A 20,357-nucleotide genomic window follows, 5' to 3' on the forward strand; every position below is an offset into this window, starting at 1 on the left:
AATTTAAAAAGTAGACACTGCAAATATATATGAATATATGTCATTAAATTCTTGGTAAAAGTTAAAGAATTTGACTGTACTTTGTGCATTTTTCCCTTGAGTGTTAAACTGTAGCATTCTACCTGAGGATTGACAGAAGTTACCACAGACATGCTTTATTTTGTTTTTTTTACAGGTTCCAATATTCTGCTGGCCAGAATGGCAACTCGTAAAGCAAAACCAGATGGACAGTATCATTTAAAACCTGAAGAAGTGGACGATTTTATTAGAGGGCAACTTGTTACCAGTCTTCCAGGTATTCCTATCTTTTAGAGGGCATTTTGCCTCCTGATATTTAACCAGTTTCAGCTACAAATTTGCTTTCTAGCTCAAACTGGATTAGCTGCTATTCCGTGTTTATGATCCAAAATGTGATATACAGTAAAGACATATGACATCCACCTGTACAAAAACAGGCTTTATTGTATTCTTTTATTGCTCCAGGAGAATATTTAAAAGCTTTATAACATAAAGCATTTCCAGGTATGTAACTTTATTATGTTACTCAGTATGTATATGTGGTATAATGTACACAGGCATGGTGCAAGAAATTCTGAGTAAGCACTCGTTTATGCTTTTAGTGATCATCTGACCTCAGCCATCATGTATACACATACATTTAGTCTTAAATATAAAAAATAGTATCTTTATCTGTTGAAGATTAAAAAAGGAGGGAAGGGCAGTAAAAAACAGGCAGCCATAGACACTGAAATATACGAGTGGTAGAAATAATATCCATAGACAGGTGCAGGTTTGCCAGAAATTCTCATTATGTAACCCTTAGTGGCCAAACACAGTTTGCTGCAGAGTAGGGCTGTAATTTCTCTTTGGCATTTAACTTATAGGAGATATTTTTCCCTCAGAATATTACTCAGAGAGTACTGTGCTTTGACTTTAGCATTTTAAAGTTTTCAGAATTCACTTGCACATTCGCAGTGAAAACAATTCAGTGTTTGTGTTAATAATACCACCTCTACAGAGAAACAGATTATCAAGAATAGAGTCTGATCATCTAAGTTTTTTAATTTTTGCTGACTTGGGTAGTGTGAACTCATAGGATTAATATTTCCTGGAAGTAACAGGCCACCTCTCCGAAACCCAGAAATATGCTTCAGTTTATCACACTTACATATGTGCTGTTGCCATGGATACCTACAATTTCCAGTGCTTGGTAATTCATAGCACAAGTGATACAGGTATGCTATCACTTTTACCTGAAATATTATTTTTCTGCCTAGGAAGCAGTGTAACAAATATAGTCAAAAGTCAAAATAAGTCAAAGTCAAAATATTTGTTGGTTTTCATTTAGATTCTATCACACTTGTACATGAGGGGAAAACATATTATGTCCAGTGTTGGACACTCATTTTGGACTGCGTTGTTGGGGGGATTCAGAGCGATGTAATCTGTAACAGGCAATTTCCAAGCAGGATTCATTCATATTTTACCCAAAAATAATGCTGTGGTCTGACATCTTAACCTAAATACGAGAAACAGATTAAAGATACACCGGTGATGACAGCAAAAGTTTCCATTCCAACCATGTTTTATGGAGCAGAATTTATTTTAAATACATTTATTTGTTACTGTGATATGACTTAATATAGTTTAAAAATAAAAATTTTATGTAATCAGAACCTAACTGCCTTTGACTTGTATTAGGTTAACAGAACTAATTGCTTTGTTGTTAGGAGTTGGCAGGACAATGGAATCTAAGCTGGCTTCTTTGGGAATTAAAACCTGTGGAGATCTGCAGTGTGCTTCAATGTCAAAACTACAAAAAGAATTTGGTCCAAAAACAGGACAAATGCTCTACAGATTTTGTCGTGGTTTGGATGACCGACCAGTTCGTACAGAAAAGGAAAGAAAATCTGTTTCAGCAGAAATCAACTATGGAATAAGGTTTACACAGGTAAATTAAACTTATTTCTTTTTTGCAGTGACTTCTTTCAGCTGTAGAGGAATCTTTTCATATTCTGATTATTTTCACTTACACTTTGATCTGTTAGAGCACCATCTTAGCCACGAAATAGAAATGAGGAAAATGAAGAAGTAGGAGACCAAACGATAAAATGGGAGGAGAGACTGCAAAACTATTGGACTGAAAAGAAGCTTGCACAAAATTAGCTGGCTATTCTGCATTCGTTATACAAGTCTGGTACAGAAAAAGAGAACTGCAGTAGGTTTGTCAGCACCTAGCATTCTCTTTCATTTAAATGGTGATTATTCAAAGATGCCAGTGCCTGAAACTATCACCAGCTGTTCCCATACAGCATTTTTATTAGACGTTTTACAAATATTTTTTGTTTGGGGGGGGGGAATGCTATTAACAAAATTGTTATTTAAAAAGTACCTCAGCACCTTTTTGAGATCTTGAGTATTTATAAAATTGGTAGGGAAAAAAAGAAGTTTGAAGAGACCTGACAGTGTTGTGTAGTCCAGACCTTTGCTCAAAGCAGGGAAAGCTAATAAATCAGGCCAGTTACTCAGCACTTTATCTAGTCTGGAATTTGAAATCTCCAGGAATGAAGACGGCAAACTTCCCTAAGCAACATGTTCCACTGCTTGACTTCTTTATGGTGAAAAAGATTTTAAGTCTTGCACTCTTCATCTTTTAGGTTTGTGCTTAGACTTGCAATTCTGTATTGGGGTTTCTAAATACACTTTTTAAAGACTTCTTTCAGCATTAGGACAGGAATCTACCATCGTACCTAAATTAAGTGACCTACAGTGAAAACAAACCACTTGAAGTTAAATGAGACAATTGCTTGTGAGTCAGCTTGCTCTTTTCAGTTTACACAATCTGGATTGTATTAACCCTTAATGATTTACCTTCAGTATTTGAAAACTAGTAATTATCTAAACATGTTGTTTTTCCCCTTCAGCCTAAGGAAGCAGAAGCTTTCCTTCTGAGCCTCTCAGAAGAAATCCAGCGTAGACTTGAAGCTGCTGGTATGAAGGGTAAACGATTAACTCTTAAAATTATGGTCAGAAAGGCTGGAGCACCAGTAGAGCCTGCAAAATATGGAGGTCATGGAATCTGTGATAATATTGCCAGGTAAGTATGAGGCATGAACACACTTCTGCAGGATCTAAAATTTATAGGAAGACAAGACAGGAATTTCGAAGTGCTTGGTACTTCTTTGGCTATCTATAAAACTTGCATCAAAATAGGTAGAATATTATTATCAAAGCTCTGTGTTTGGGTTGTACATTTGTGGTGTTCTGGTTATCAGTAATTCATATATGCTTATATATTGTTGGTGTAACTTTGTCCAACTTGTTCAGTATTGGAGATGAGGGTTTTCTTAGAGTGTTTGAAGAAGACATATTTATATCCTGCACTGTGACACACATGCAGCAGCATTGATTTCTTTCAGTAAGCGGCCAAGTTGAAAGGTTCTGGTGCTGCATAGTGTTCTCTTTCCCTGAGCTGTGTGATATTGCATACTTTCCTTTTTCTTGAGAGTCTTTCTACTGTTCCTTGGTAGATCTCATACTGATTGTAACAGTTGGAGTCAGTTCTCAGATTGTACAATTGTGCTTTTTACTTGTCAAGAAAGATGTCTGATAGTACAGTAGTCCTCCAGGTCTAGAGTGCATGGAAGCTGTAGCAGTATTTGCAGAATGACTTGCTGCAGACACTGAGAGCCACTTCAAGTTCTGAGCATGAAGCTGGCATCAGACACCTCGGACTGCAGTCCTTCATCTTAGTACAGCTAAGTTTGTTAGTGTTGAATCTTGTCTTTCCTGTTATTTTGCCATTAAATCTGCAGAGATTTTTTTTGGTCCAAAAAGAGACAATGAAGTTCTGAAGTGGAGCTTAGAAAGTTTAATCTTGAAATTGCAAGGTCAAAGATTGCCCCGTGTTTGAGCTGTTCAAGAAGGCAATCTGTTCAGATTTCTTGACTTTCACAGTTATTTTTCTTTACGTAGATATAAGTTACTCATTAGAAGTGCCATTGTTTTCTTGTTTAGCTTTATCAGTGTAATAGTTTCATTCTACCTGGGCTCACCATTGCACATCTCATCCAGATACTCCCTGTAGTGGCTGCCCATCCGTGAAGAAAGGGGATAACCCAATTACTCTGCCTGGGTAGTCAGTTGATAGGTCACTGTCTAAGGAGTAGGACCTTCACCTTCCACAAGCAATGCTGTTAATCCTGTTCATTGCTCTTTGTTCCTTATTGATAAACTGGATGATGTTAACTAAATATTTTTTAATCTGAATTTTATTCATATACTTGCATACTGAAAACACAGGGATGTGATCTAGGCATAGCGTATCGTATGCTGTTTTGCACAAGATTGTCACAGAACCTTCTACATACACATACATTCTTCAGGCATACACTTCTTTATCAAAGCAGTTGTTCTTCAGTACAGGATGATCCTGGCTTTTGAGAGACAATAGGTCTTTATACTTTCCCTTCCATCTCAGGTGGTTGTAAGAGACTAATCCTTCCTGAACTGGAGGGTCATTTGGTGAGTGTTGCTGATAAGAGCAGAGGTAGTGGAGTTCACAGATCATGGAATAAGCTGAGTTGGAAGGGACCCCCAGGGATCATCAAGTCCAGGTGGTGGCCCTGCATAGCACCATCCACGTGCCCAGGAATTCTTTGTGGGTTAGAGTTCAGTCGTAAGACATGCATGCATAGAGCCTCTCTGGCTTGTGATCTTGTTACACAGAATTCAGCTGTAATAAAAACTGAAACAACAAAATTCATGTTTCACTATAAGAAGCTCATCACTTTTTAGAATTGGTATGTATACCAAGAAGAAAATCCATCAGTCTATACTTTTGTCTTCTGGCTATCCTGAATTCTTTGAGCTGAAGGTTTATTCTTAGCAGCCTAATAACATACCTTTAGTATTGAGTGTGTATTGATATAGAGCTTTATTCCTTCTTTATTTTAACTGTTGTAAGAGTTAATGAATCAGTGCTTTGGACTCCTTTTCTCTGGTCCGGACTACTAATGTACACACTCCCAGAAACTTCCCTAATTCATGAAGGCTTCAGTAAGGTCAGGGGGCACGCCCCCAAGAATGCAAGGTTGTTCACCCAACACTAAAGCAGTTCAGATGCCAGGATTTTGTTTGGTGGTGTCTCTTTCTGATTTTGGATTTCCAGTGACTTTGTCAACCCCAGTCAATCCCGGTTATGCTGTAGGTTCTGTATTTCTGTCTTTGTTAGAGCATTTCTGTTCAGCCCAGTGAAAGGCTTTTTAGCGGTAAAAGTGTAAACTCCAGAAGTTGCATCCAAGAAAATGGGTTAGAATCTGTGTGGCGTTCCCCCAAGTGACCAGTTTCTCTCTTCAGTTTAAGATCTTCTCTGTAGCTATAACTTATGACTCATTTCTTGTCCCCTTACCTCACAGGTGAATGAAATGGCTTGTTATGCTTTCTCATCCTACAGGTCAAGATCCCCTAGGATGATAACCATAGTACTACAAAGGATTCAGATTTGCAGACAAGCTTAAAATCAAATTCAGCTTTTGAGATTAAATGGTCTTTTTACTACATTTCTGAAACCCAGTCCTGATATAGTTCAGCATAGACCTTTTAAAAATATTTTTTGCAGTGTTGTGTACCTTTAGATCTGTGGTAATATTGATCACCTTTTTCTTTAAAATAATACAATGTAAAGCTTAAGGAGTTCTTCATATTGTTCACAGTCTGAGGGTTTTTTGTTTTCATATTGGCAGAAATAAACCTTTACAAAGATCACTTGGCTGCTCATGGTGGTTTCTGACAGATTCAAAAGCAGAGTAACACCACCAAAGTGTTTAGTTAAGTTGTCTGGGTGGCATCCTGTCAAAACACCAAACTTCGTTTTCTTGATAGAGCCTACTCTGTAAGAGCTAAAATTGCATCAACTATTTCAGTGAGAAGACTTTACATCGCTCACATATATTTGATGAGCTACTTGAAATTTTGTGCATATCGATGTCAAAGGTTAGGCCATTAGAGAATCCAGAGCTACCAGGCACTGCTGCTGCCCTGCCATACTCTCGAATGGTAGTCTGTAAAACTCACAGCCAGGTTGTTTTGTGAAACTTGTTGCAAAAAATTGCCCATAGCTTAAGATAGTTTGGAATGTTGTTTAAAGTTACTTGCCATTTGAATTCCCTGTTGCTTGTAATCCCCATGCACATGACTGTATCTGCTTCCCTTGAGTTCCTTTGACATTTGACAATTGACAACTGAAATAATGCTGGGCAAACTCTCTGCGAACCAAGCTCGTGTGAAAGACAAAAATGCAGGAGTGTGTAAACTGTGAAGTTCTTATGAAGCTTTTTGTCTGGCTTCAATAGATTGCATGTGTGTATATACATATATATATATATACATACTAAATTTGACTGCACACTGAGAATGTTCAGTTAGTAAGTATTCTGCTTTTCTTACCTTTTCTGTAGAGCATGCTTAGTTTTTAGCTACCTTTAAAAAGAAACCACAGAACTAATAAAAAGTATTCAGTTTCTATATGCCAAGAAGTTATGATCTGTTTTTCTTTCGGGTCCTCTCTGGAACAAATACAGAATTTCTGCCTTTAGGATTTGTGAAACAGTGTCCTTTTTAACCATACTTGTTTATTCCTTTTAGGACTGTGACTCTAGACCATGCAACAGATAGTGCAAAAGTAATTGGGAAGGAAACTCTGAACATGTTTCACACAATGAAACTGAACATATCCGATATGCGAGGGGTGAGTTAACAGGAAAACTGAAATTCATTCTCTTTATCAACCTCTTTTGTTGTCTTTTGTGATTTTCAGTTCCCTATGGTAGATGATAACCAAACTTAAGCAAAAGTGTAGGTAATACAAAGCTTATTTAAATTAGTGTATGCAATTATATTATGTTGTGTAACCTTTGAAAAACATGGTTACAAAGCCATAAATATAAAAAAATCAATTATTTTTGTGGTATAAATTAATGCACAACTTAAAACTGCCTGAGGTAACAAAGTAAGATTGTATCTTCTACAGTTCTATCAGCTCATGTAAATTTTATTTTGTATTAGAATTTTCTGTAAACTTTTGCCATACATTAATTATGTAACTAATATAAACTAATATATAACTGTTTGTAATGCAAATCAAAGATAGAGATGAAAGGAGCTTTTTCTGGACTGCAAGTCTTAGAGCAAGAAAGTTACCAGCCCATGTTTTGGCCTTTGTTTGAAGGTGATTTTCTGGTTCTTTTGATTCATGGTCTATTTTAGAACTCCTCATCTCAGTGGTTTTGTCATAACAGTGTGACCCCACAGTAACGCTATTTTGTCATCAGCCATTTGTTACAATAGAGCACAGAGGATTTCTAAAACAAACCTGCATTAATTCGTCACCTGGATATAGAAGTAGGGTTTTGATTGTTGCCTTGCAAAGTCAGCTCCCTGGCTTGGAGTTGAGGAAATATTTAATTTAAATGTCATATCCCATTATTGCAGCTAGGAAGGTGTTAATAAAGTCTTTACTGTGTAACTGTAGAAGAAAACCTGCTGGGGATATATGAAGCTCCTTCATGCTTTCTGAGTCCATATACAACTTTTTCTAAGTGTCCAGCTTTTTTCTTTAAAATTATGGAGGATTGCAAATAAACTCATACAGTGCACCAGTGCATTCTTAATTAGACACACCTTTTGAACCCTTGCTGATTTGGTATATAAAAGTTAAATGAAAAACTAGGATGTCTTGAAATATGAGGAACACCTCATCTAGAAAAGACTACTTGTACTTTCAATGGATGAAAAGTACTTTCATCCATTGAGACTTTGCAAAAATGGTGTTCACAAGTGAAGCAATAGTATTTTTCTCATTTGTAGACTGAAGTGATGGATTTAGTATAGCTTATACTTGGGGAAAAGCATTGCTGGGTAGCCAGACTTAATACTAACCACATTCTTGTCGGTATTTCTGTATTTGTTAGTGTCTAAGAAATTTCATAAAAAACACATTGCTTTGTGATCCTATTGACAGCACTTTTGTATATCAGAGAAGTTAAGATGGTAGTACCTTTGTAATTTCTTAGTTGTTGGATTATGGTGGCTAATCCTGGGATTTGTTCAGGATGGTTTTAGTGGCTGTTTGTCTGCATTTCAATGTATTTTTATTTGTCCTCCCCCCACCCACAACAGACAGCCAATTCCAAAGAAGGCAATGTTATTATGATATAATTACAAATTTTTTAAACTTCATTAAATGAATGCATTTATGTTTTGGATTTAGGTTGGAATTCAGGTACAGCAGTTAGTTCCCATCAGTAAAACAACTTCAGCTCTCTCAACAGTACAATCTGGACATTTACCTGGTGGATCTCATTCAGTCATTGATCTTTTTCATGTTCAGAAAGCAAAAAAGTGCTCAGAAGAGGAACATAAGGAAGGTCAGTAAGCTTTGTACTTGGCATGTGTAATAATGATCAGTTCTGAAGGACCCTAACATAGATCACTTTTTGGAATACTTATTCAATATTATACCAGTATAAATTATGCAGCATAAAATTTCTGAGTGTGGGATTTGTTACTGCAAATGAAAATGATACTAATAAAACTTTGTATCGGATTAGTCCAATTATTTTTTTTTGCTTTAGTTGTTTCATTTAATAGTAACAGAAGATACTTTGAAATAGAGTGTTATGATTGTGCTGTATATTACATAAACTCTTCAAATAATGCTAAAGATTACCTTTTACTGTGTCTTGAATTTTCAGAGTATTTTTAACTATTAGATGATCATTCTGTATTTTGTTTACATATGTATAGTATTTGTGGCTGCTATGGACCTTGAAATATCTTCAAATTCAAGAACTTGCACTTTCCTTCCATCTCGTGGTATCAGTGTCACACCTGGTCTCAATTCTAATGCCAGCAACACTGAGTCTGCTGTCAAGTGGAATGGTGTGCATTCTCCTGTCAGTGTAAAATCCAGGCTCAATTTGAGTATTGAGGTTCCATCTGCTTCCCAGGTAAACCTGAGAATATGAAACATCTGCAGTATTTTGTAATAACTTGGGATTGTCTGTCTTATTTGCATAGACCCAAAAGGAGCTCTTTTTAAATGAAAAGAGTTCTAGTAAAGTACAGTGCACAGTAAATAACTGTTATTGATACAAAAATATTTTGCCTTAATAAAATAAATAATGTTAAAGTTAGGATGCACACTTAACATTTGGACAGGATACCACTATTTAGATGAGAGGAGGACAATATTTAAGTAAAAAATTTCTGTGGGATTTGGGGATTTTTTTTTTTTTAGGTGTGTTTTAGCAAAAGGACAGCCTTTGTTATTTCCATCCTACATGCTGTTCAAGTACATTCTGTTAAAAGGGTCTGCTGTGAAACAGCTGCACAGAATTCTGCAGGTATTTTAGGTATAAGCGTATATACTTACTCTTCTGTAAAAGTCGGTCATTTAAATGTCTGTAATTTAAATCTGTAAAAGCATTTTTGATATTTTTTAACAGCTTTTTCAAATATTTATCCATTTTAAGAAGCAAATTATGTTTTTGTCAGGAAACTTGTTCTTATAATGCAATATCCAAGCCAGCTCAGGATCTAAAAGTGACTTGACTGAGCAATGCGAAGCTCTGTACACTCAGATGCTGCCATAGGAGGAATATGTATAAAAAAGTGAAAAATGCACTGGCTGTTCAGCAGAGTTCCTAAAACTTTGGTGGTCCTATGGCACATTATCTTTCTTCCTGCTTTTAACCATATTATAATATGGAATGTAATAAAAAATTCAGGGCTGGGAAGGAATGGTTAGAGTTAGTGCCACACTGCTGTTTCTATACTGCACTAGGAATGTAACACCAAGATATTTTACACCCAGGATTCCCAGAAAATTATTATAGAGTTATATATGCAGCAAATTTGGAATGAGTGAATATAAGCATAACAAGGAAGAGTAACTGAAGTGATTAACAATACAGACAACTTTCATCAAAACCTCTCAGTTACCAAGCCAAGTAGATTTTCATAGATATTTATAGGTCTTCTCTATACATCCAGAATCTGGTCATAAGCTCCAAATTTTCTTCTTAAAGGTAAGCTATCCTAACACAGCTATGAAGTCTTATTCAGCAGAACTTAGAGGCAAACATTGGCATTTCTCTACATAGTTTTATTCAAATTTTACTTGTGAGAAAAATGATGCTGTACATCTGCTTGTCAGTTGTATTCATTCAGTCACTTGTGCAGCTGTCATTGCACACAGCAAGCTCTGGACACTGAGGAGTTATCTCAGTTGTTGCAAGTGAATAATTGATAGCAAGTTAAAGCTTATTTCATCATCCAACTCTGGCAAGTCTGACAGTATGCAAACATACGTAATACCAGTAAAGTAAATCAGTAACATGCACCCTAGAACTGTATAAAGAAATTAATGCTTACAGCTTTGTGCCAGATGGACACCAATTTAGTATTCATATCAACCTGTTGCCTGTATAATTTGAACTCAGAATTCAGGTTTATCATTAGGTAGCTGTAAAGGAAACCCTAGCTATGTTTTTTGGTAAGAAGACTGATCATTGTGAAAATATAAAACTGAGCATTCATATTTATTGAGCTGCTTAGTCTTAAATGATATTTTACTGCTGCAGAGCATAACAGGTTCCTAAGGATGTTTGCATACACAGGGTAATATGTAGCGGGATTTGTAAAATTCAGGAACTGTATAACTAATGTTTTGACCAAAATACCTCCATTACCTATTTCTTAGAAAAATCTGAAAGCTTTTATATACTTACAGCTAGATAAGTCTGTGCTAGAAGCTCTGCCACCTGATCTCCGAGAGCAAGTAGAGCAAATATGCACCCTTCAGCAAGGAGAGAGTTACGGAGAGAGCAAAAAAGAGCCAATAAATGGATGTAACACTGCACTTCTGTCACAACCAGTTGGAACAGTGCTTTTACAAATACCAGAGCTCCAAGAACCAAATACCAATATGGGAGTCAATGTAATAGCCTTGCCAGCTTTCTCACAGGTAGGATGTTTGCATGGTATCAATAAACAATTACTTCTCATTTATAGGAAGTTAGAAGCTTTCTTGAGAGCATTAAATGGAACCTGTGACTTCCCACAATCATTCATGGTCCTTTAATGTGTTTTAAATGTCTGATTTTAAATGTTACATTATCTGTCAGAAACATAGGAAGACTGATGATGATAAATATTACCATACTATGTTTTTGCTGTTGTTTAATGTAAAGCCCCACTTATATACAGTCTTTGCAAACCAGTCTGTAAATAGCTTTTTTTCTACATTGCAGCTGAGTTACATCAAGCCATAAGTCTGAAGCAGTCCTAAAATCTGCTTAGCTAAGTCACAAGAGACTGTTTAAGTGTTCTGATGGGGTAAAGCCAACCACTGCTAGCTTTTTCTGTGGATGTGGTTGTTTGTATCCCATTCCTGAGAGAAGGCCAATCATGGCTGAAGGTTGTGCATATCTCCATAGGTTTTAAATGGACTCATACAAAGCATGTCCAGGATGAGAAAAGAACAAAGATGTTTGTCAAAATAGGGACCTGAAAGGGCAACAGAGAATAGTAATGATGCTTCTAATTTATTCTGCTCTTCAGTCCATGAAGGTGCTGAAAAAATGGAGTGTATAAATAAAAAGAAAAAAAAAAATTAAAAAATCAAAGATTGGGTTACCCAGAGATATGCTATCTTCCATTGCATCGTTTAAAATGGAGCAGTATTTTTATTCTTCTGTTTTGTTGCACCTTTACTGTTCTCAAATGAAGTAATACCACTTAATCACATTTACAGATTTTGTTGCTGTTTCTAATGCACGATATTGCTTAGCTGATAAAAAATCCAGAGAAAATAATGTAGAAATTCCACTAAATAGGTAATACATAATTGTTACTTAAAAAAATATGTAGTCTATCCTTTTACTAAAATTTCCTCACCTTGATTCAAGTTCATTGGTTCAGGAACAGATGTGTCAGTTCTTATTCCTGAAATGCAAAGTTGGGTTTCCCCTATGGATTACTGTGCAAATAATATCTGAGTTCTCTCTGCCCCAGCTGTTTTAAATTCTGTAATTACATTTGTCCATAAGCAAGATGTGTGTTAAATTAGGCTATGCTCTGACGTACACCCATCCACACCTGGCTTGCCACTCAGTACTGTTTTTCAGCGTAAATGGTAACTGCATATGGCTTTCTATAAAAATTCCTTTTAATTTGTTTATTCTTTATCCATCTAATAATTAGGTAGTCGAGAATTTATTGTCATTTTTTAAAACTGCATTACTTTTTGAAGTTTTCTTAAAAGGGCCTAGTTTGCACTAGTTTTTTGCACTGGTTCTTCTGTCTCTATCTGCTAAAGTATCTTGTGACCCAGTTACTTGATCCAAAAATGCAACTTAGTAGAGCAGCCTTTTTGTTTGAAGATGTAGTTCAAGAAGAATTGAGTACTTCCTATTTATTTTCAAGGATATCCGTACTATCTATTTGAGAGTGCCTTATGCTCATACTCCACATTTTTTCCTGGAAGCCATTCAGCTTTTTTAATTGGCAAAAAGAGGACTAATATTTACAGTTTTCATTTTCTGAGTTAAGTCTAAGTTTAATACCTGCAGTAGTATGGTTGAAAGGCTTTCTGTAGGCTTGGTGGGGAGAAAAAAAAAAGCTAAACCCGGTCATTAGTACAGGAGGATTTTTTTTCTGTGTTAAAATCAAACATGAACTTAATTCAAAAATACGATCTTACTCTAAATCTAGTTTCATACTTTTTTTTTTTTTTCTTTTAAAGTCTTTGTGGTAGTGTATATTCTATGACTGCACACAAACATTTAAATCTATTTTGTGGTCCATGAAGCAGTGAAATCTGTAGTAATATGTTTCGGGTATGGAAGTACTGCCAGCCACTCCAGAATGAGTACTTTATCTACATCAGATATAAGTTATGCCCTGCCGTCTTTTTATAGCTTAATAAGGTTTGTTTTTCAGCTCTTCATTCCTTTTGTCTGAGCTGAGTTTTTATGATCAGGTGCAAAGTTAATTGGCTGATAGTGATTTAGTCATTAGAAAACATGTGGAAAATTTCCTTTGTTAGGTAAAGTTCTCCTGTGAAAGGAATCCAGATAGGTTGCATTCCTTTCTATCAGTTGCTGAAGTAATCTTAAAATTTAGAACAGCAGTATGTCTCTGTAGCCTGAATCCTGCAGAAGTGTAGGATGCAAAAAGTAAAGATTACAGATGCCTAGAAATTATAATAATGTAATAATGGTGTTAATTAGTGGTGACAAGTTTTCATCTCATCCCTACAGTGTCTTCACATGCTAGATTCCTCCTAAGGAAATTGATATAAGCACATCAGAAATACTGGTAGCTGTATGCTGAGATCATCCGGGACTTTATAAAACCAAAGTTCCCATAATGTGAAAGCTTTCACATATCTGTATCACAATGTTAGGACATTGTACAATCCGTACATGTACAACCAAACTGAAACTCCAGTTGTATTGGAGAATTCACGTGAATTCAACTGATGGCTCCTCTAATTGAATTTTTCTACGTTACACTCTGAAAGGGCAGTGATGGGGAAATAACAAAAATGCATCCAGTTCATGTACTGCATTATTTCTGTGTGAATTAAGTGGTGTACACAAAAATCAGTGTCAATTCAGTCAATTCCAAATCCTTGACTCTCGAATGCTTTACTGGAGAATGCTAACCTTTTTTATTTATTAAGTAAAATCCATATTTAAAAAGATAACTTAGACCTGTGATTTAGTTTGCTGCATTCCACTATAGTGCTTTGTTCTGTACAATGTAAATAGTAATTGAGGTCAGAGCTGTTCCCATTTTTCCTTCAGTTAGTGCATATTCTGTGTGGTGAAAATGTATGAAAGTGCATATTTTGTGTTGACTCGTGGACTCATGAAAAAGGAATAAACTCATGCTAATTTGATGAATTTTAACCTGTAAGAGCACATTCATGTTTATGATCTGTATTACTTAGACATCATGTGTGCGAATAGCACACAGTAGCTCCCTGTCACAGCATACATGTTTTGGTTTAAAAAAATTAAATCTATTGAAAATAAGAGATAAGTTTTAATACATTTGCAGATTGACATGTAATAAATACAGTATCTCAGATGATGATAGAAATTGCATTGTGCTCTTAGAATAGTAATTGTAGTTTTGACTAATTTTTTGTTGTTTGTGCTCATGTCTGAATTTTACCAGTGACATGAAGGGCATTCTCCCACTGGCAGATTTAATCCACTAAATCTGAGGTTTGCTTTTTTGTATTAGATTTTGAAGACTATGAGCTGAAAACACTGTCCAGTTATAATAGGAAACTCCAAATACAAGATGAGTCTGTCACTGATACGCTACTTCAGACACACAAAGAGGAAAAAATAACTGATAATACAAGAAATTTTATTTTGTCCATATGAGTGTGTCTGGCAATTGGCATCAAATTATTTCTTGTCTAGAATCCAAGTCCCTGGGACAGTTGCAAAGGACTGTGCTTTTATCAGTCAAGCAAGTGGTAGACAATTGTGGGAGAAAGAGATTAAACCCTTTTGTACTAGTTCAAAATATGAAATAGCTGGACTTGGTTTTTCCTGTGCTTAAAGAACTGAGACCATTTCCAAGAACATTCTGAGTTATATAGCAGCTTGCAGGAAATAGAAGTATCAAAAAAAAGGGAGGAACAAAAGTCTGGTGGTCACAGTGTTTGTGTTTTGAAATTTGAAGAGATTGCTCTCTGGGTTAGGCTTAATCCTGCTCTTAATGCAGCTATACTGGGTATCAGTAGATGAGTAAAGATGGTTAGTGCATTGTATGATCACGATAATAATTTTAATAAATAATTAGAGTAATATTAAATGTACATTTTGTTGTTTTTTACAAACTAAAATGTACAAAGAAAATGTACAATGTGTTTCACAGTGTTTCAGTTACATCTCTTATTTTTGCTTGACATAAAATGTAAATACCTTTCTCATGTGAGTGATCTAGAAGGAAGCAAACGGTGCTGCTCACTGCTAAAATATCCAATGAATCTTTTATTACTGTTCAGGTGGACCCCGAGGTTTTTGCTGCACTACCTGCAGAGTTGCAAGCAGAGCTGAAAGATGCATATGAGCAAAGGCAGAAGCAATCAGAGCAGCAGCCTGCTAACACTTCAGGTGAGAATATGTAGTCGTGCAAGAGTCTTCTGGTACAGCTGTTGTTTGCTATCCAAACAGCTATGCAACCCTAAGTAACAAACAGGATAATATTACCAAAGTTTCTCTGAAGATGCTATGTTCAATTGAATTTCTGTATTTATTTTTGACAGACTGTCAGTTAAAACCAGCTGTGGTTTCAGTGTGGAAACAGGTGCCCAGCTTTACTCTAATGGGTGATTCATTCAATTCATGGGGACTGTGGCACTAAACTTACTCACATCCATGTTTGCCAAATGGAATCCAAACTTGATGTGTCTTGTGATTTAAAGTACTGCACCTTCTTAAGTTAGTTCAGCTCTGTTCAGAGAGAATTCTCATGGTTCCCTGAAACCTATAGCACAGGCAGGGCTTTGGGGCAGCTAGAGAAAGATGCACTGCATCTCACTGTATGTCTGATAGTCAGCTGGGTTTACTCTGAGCTGATCATCCAGGTCTCCTGTTTGTAATCAGTAGAAAGAAATAAAACTAATTCCCTCTGAACATGCTATGTCATAAAAATAGGTTGTAAATGTCATTGGCTTGATTGCCACTTAAACACTACATTGTAATTATAATCACACCTGATTTCATAGCCATCAGAATAATGCAGATATGTTAGAATGATGGAATGTGAGCAATTTCCTTCATAAACTGTGATAAAAGCATTGTGGGGACTTTACACTGCTGGCTTTGCTAATAACACTGGTGGGACAGTGCTCTGACGAAGGTGAGGCAATTTGTCCAGTAGATTCAGGTTTCGCCAGCTGCTTATATTCAAGCACTGAAATGCTCACATTAAAAAGCTTATGAGTAGCTGAGTATCCTCTTTGTACTCTGAAAGTCTAACAGTGCTTTTCAAATACTTAGAAACTTGCCAGGATCTGGAATGGTGTGTGTGTGTGTGTGTTAAAGTTGCTTTATCTAGGCTGTGTTTTCTCAAGTGATCGTTAGATCTTTGTGGGAGAAACAGTCTCCTTTTCAGTGGAAAAGTATTAAATTTTAAATGTATCAACCTGACTATTCCTGTGTTTTTCAGTGTCAAAAAATCCTTTCCTACACCTGAAGCATACAACTATGAAAAGTAAGAAAAAAATACGGAAAAAAAATCTAGTCAGTCCTGTGAAAAAGATTCAGAGTCCTTTGAAAAACAAACTTATTGGTAGTCCTGCAAAAAACATGCCAGCTACATCTGGAAGCCCACAGAAGCTAATAGATGGCTTCTTGAAACAAGAAGGAACAGTTGCTCAGGTACTTTTAATAAGAACAGTTTTGGTAAAGCTGTCTTCTTTAGACTGAGTTCATGTTGCTATTTTTCTTTACTGGATTCTTCACTGACACTTAACTCTGTATGTAAAAGGTGTTCTCATATTTGTGAGGCTGAGCATTATCCACTTCTATGTTTGGTACAGGCAGAAGCAGTTCCATCAACTTCGGATTCTTCAGGCCTGTCAGCTCTGCAGACGGAGCAGCAGCCGGGCTCATTCAGGCCGCAAGCCCCAAACCTCGCTGGAGCCGTGGAATTCAATGATGTGAAGACATTGCTGAAAGAGTGGATCACAACTATCTCAGGTGTGGGATGGCACACTGGGGTGATCTTGCAATGCATCACAAGGAAAACTGCTTGGAGTAGGCTTTTTATGCTTCCCTTCTTCACTCTTCTTTTTGCTGCTTATTTTTCACAGTACTCTTGAAGTCTTAATGCCTTGGCAGCCTTAGAAGAAATTAATTGTTTGTACCAGTTGTTACTCTGTGGCTTTGCCAGCTCCTGTGTCTTTCTTAACATCATGAAAATTAGCATGGTCCCTCTTCAAGCCATGTGTCTGGCATTGTCCTCTGCCTTGATGTTACTTGTGTCTGAGGTTTACTGTGTTTTTCCAACATATTGCAACCACTAAAATCAAAGCTCTTGAAAGGGAATTATTTTTCTTCTATGAAGATCTCATCTTAGAGGCAAAGGAGTGCAGGGTTTGGGTTTTTGTCAATATAAATGCTGGAAAGTACCCTAGATAAAAAAAACCTGTGCAACTGTGACACTCTTGGTAAATTGTGATTTGAATTAGGTCAAACAAATAGCAACTCCTTATAACCTTGGGAAGTTTGACCTCCTGCCCTATTCCTACGAGTTTCAAAATGGCCACTGCATTCTGAATCCCAGTCTCTTTTCCGTTTGGTTACTGCTAGCTTTGCTGTCAGCTGTTCTTACTGACAAAAAAGAAGAGGTCTACAAGACAGGTATTTCAGGAGCCTGCTGTCCTGTTAAAGTGCACAACTTCTGATGTCAGGAAGATTTGTGAGAATACAGAAATTGTCAGGTTGGCCCCTGATATGCTGATACTGCAGAATTTCTTTCTATTGTATTCCCATTATTCTGTGATTATATTCTATGTATACAGAGAGAAAAGACCTCATTTTTTTTTTTTTTTTAATTACAGATCCTATGGAAGAAGACATTCTACAGGTTGTGAAATATTGTACTGATCTAATAGAAGAAAAAGACTTGGAAAAGTTAGATCTGGTTGTTAAGTACATGAAAAGGTAACTCAATTGCTAGTATTTGTGAACTTTAGACTATTTTTGTTAGAATTTATACACTAGATACTGTATTGTGAAACCCATTAACCCACTAGACATTCCTCTGATGGGTGTTTTTAAGTTTAAAAACTGCAGGAAAGAGTTGGAGTGTTAAAATTTGTGAAAAATTAAGAGTAGTATTTCATAGAGTCACAGAATTATTTGGGTTGAAAGGGACCTTTAATATCACTCTCCTGCCATGGGCAGTGACAACTGTCCCTAGAGCAGGTTGCTCAGAGCTCCATCCAGCCTGGCCTTGAAACTTTCAGGGATGGGGCATCTACAGCTTCTCTGGGCAACAATTTCTAGACAAAGATTGTAATTTTCATCAACATTGTCCCTTTATCCTGTTTTGTTCATTTTTTCACGGCATCTTAGACCTATCATTCTCTTGCTGAATCCAGATTATGTCTCACCTCTAGCCTTTAAATCCTGTTACTTTGTTATTATGCTCCTATTACTCTTCCCATGAGTTTATGAGTTTTTAATCCGTTTATGACTTGCTTACTAACTAAAGCTTAACCATGGGGCTCAGCTTTCTGGTTTGTCAGTCTGCAAATTGTGTTTCACAAAATGAGTCAACACAAAGAAGACTACAGAGATGTTCACTGGGCTTTTGTATTATGGGATATCTTTAGGCCTTAGAAAATGCAAAATACACAATGCAATGAACTGTTTTATAAAATCTGTTTAGTAAATTCTTTATAAAACTCTTCAGAATTGTCAGAATGTCCAATTCCTGGTCCCTGTGTGTTGGATCTGCAGTGATGGCAGTGTGCCGCTCCAAAGGGTGACACGTACCCCTGCGATACTGATGTTGCACCCTCCAAAGCTCTGAGTGCAGAAGCCCTCTGCTCTAGAAGGGAGACTGAGAGTGCAGAACTGCTTTGTTTTCCTTGAGCAGTTCCTTCATTAGCTTCTTGTAGCTGCTGACCATAAGAGTAACTCACATCATAGTGGGAACTCATAGTTCTCTGTGGATTTTGTTTTTAGCAATAAATATAAAAAATAAAAAATGAATATATAAAAAATTATATAGTGCCCCAAACCCTATTATTTAAATGTGTTGCTTGGCAAACTTGGCATTTGTTGGAAATAGAGAGAGCATCTCCGTCTTGGGATGAGGAAGTAAAGATCAGGATTCAGAAGCTTGCCTTTTCTGGTCTCCAGTATGCAGTTGGTGGAAGGTCACCCACCAGTTAATTCACAGGCTCACACCACTGCCAGATGCCAGCATTCACAAGCTGCTGTGACACTGCTCACACCACGAATTTGTGCCATTAAGTAATTGCTGTGTTTGAGTGGGAGGGCTTTACCAGGACTGAATCAAAATTCCATTTGTGGGGAACTCTTGTGATCTTGTTTTACAGTGTGAAGACCAAAAGTAGTTGTAAAAAGGACTGGTTCTGTAATGGTAATTTTCAGCCTCTTCTTCCTTTTCCCCTTCAGGTTAATGCAGTCATCCGTGGAATCAGTTTGGAATATGGCATTTGACTTCATTCTTGACAATGTTCAGGTAGTTTTACAACAAACTTACGGAAGCACATTAAAAGTTATCTGAACTTGTAGTAAAGAGCTTGATGAGAGCCTGGAGCTCTCTGCTAGCTGTGCCATAAGTGCTTGTGAGGTATTTGCAAAGTGCATGATAGTAATGCCCTGAGTTTTTATAATTTCAAATTTCTTTTTAAACAACGAAGTGTTTTGTACATTTCTTTTCAGAAAGTGCCAAATTTGTCAGTATTGCATGTAAATAATTGTGTTAAAATTCTTTTATTGTAGTATAGATTCTATTTACAAAATGTTTGTTTATAAAGTTTTATGGATTTTTACAGTGAAGTGTTTACAGCTGTTTAATAAAGAACTGTATGTATATTTTTGTACTGATTCTATTTTGTGATGCTTCAGTTTGAATATAGTGAACCCCTTTTACTAAAGCTGCAGCTTTGATTCGTTTCACACAGTTTTACACAGTGACACTGCCTCAATGCCTGGAGGAGACTGCTGTGCAGGCACCTGACCACTTTTTGTTTCTTCTCTGCTAACTTCATGACAGATTTTAAGCTGAGGGAGGAATATTAATTCATTTTCAGTTTCATCTTTCAAATATTTAAGCCAGGGTGACCCAGCCACTCCTGATGTCTGACCTTGGGTGTCCCACCACCTTTCAGGTGCTTCTGGAGGAAGGCAAGTCACTCCAAAGCAGCACCGTAAAGGAGTAGGGGAATAGCAACATAGAGCAGTGGTCAAGCCTGCATCCACCCTCTGCATTGCTCCTACTCAAGATAGAGCCATGTGTAAAACACCACCAGTCTCCCCAGCCTGTGGCCTGCATTTCCTTTGTAGAGCATAACAAAATAGGTTGTAGGGAGTAGCAGAGACAAAATAAACTGCCCATTGCTCTGTCCGTGCTGGGTGGATGTGCTCGCATCCTTGCAGTTCATGTTTCAGGCAAGTCTGCTTTTTGCAGGTGTGCACCAGCCTCACACAATTGTACTTGGCCCAATACGTTGAACAAAGCTTTTCAGGGACCTGGAGAGGATGAAGAACACTTGACAAAAACCAAGT

General features: G+C 36.8%; 1 protein-coding gene across 5 annotated transcripts in view; it reads left to right on the forward strand.

Moving 5' to 3' along the window:
• The window catches only part of REV1 (REV1 DNA directed polymerase), a 57,689-nt gene extending 38,056 nt beyond the window's left edge, over window positions 1-19,633 (forward strand). For all 5 annotated transcript variants that reach the window (XM_088051724.1, XM_014251568.2, XM_005516533.3 and 2 more), the window contains 12 exons: window positions 176-295; window positions 1,731-1,951; window positions 2,925-3,097; window positions 6,646-6,748; window positions 8,270-8,426; window positions 8,806-9,008; window positions 10,793-11,026; window positions 15,092-15,200; window positions 16,258-16,469; window positions 16,631-16,790; window positions 17,654-17,756; window positions 19,242-19,633. In XM_088051724.1, coding sequence (XP_087907850.1) covers window positions 176-295; window positions 1,731-1,951; window positions 2,925-3,097; window positions 6,646-6,748; window positions 8,270-8,426; window positions 8,806-9,008; window positions 10,793-11,026; window positions 15,092-15,200; window positions 16,258-16,469; window positions 16,631-16,790; window positions 17,654-17,756; window positions 19,242-19,353 — 1,907 coding nt within the window. In that variant the 3' untranslated portion in view covers window positions 19,354-19,633. The remainder of the gene's footprint in view (window positions 1-175; window positions 296-1,730; window positions 1,952-2,924; window positions 3,098-6,645; window positions 6,749-8,269; window positions 8,427-8,805; window positions 9,009-10,792; window positions 11,027-15,091; window positions 15,201-16,257; window positions 16,470-16,630; window positions 16,791-17,653; window positions 17,757-19,241) is intronic.
• Window positions 19,634-20,357: the final 724 nt, after the last annotated feature.

Source organism: Pseudopodoces humilis, chromosome 2 (assembly GCF_049639895.1).
Source record: "Pseudopodoces humilis isolate 2021_Gansu_Grassland_sample_001 chromosome 2, ASM4963989v1, whole genome shotgun sequence".
In the NCBI taxonomy this organism is placed as follows: Eukaryota; Metazoa; Chordata; class Aves; order Passeriformes; family Paridae; genus Pseudopodoces; species Pseudopodoces humilis.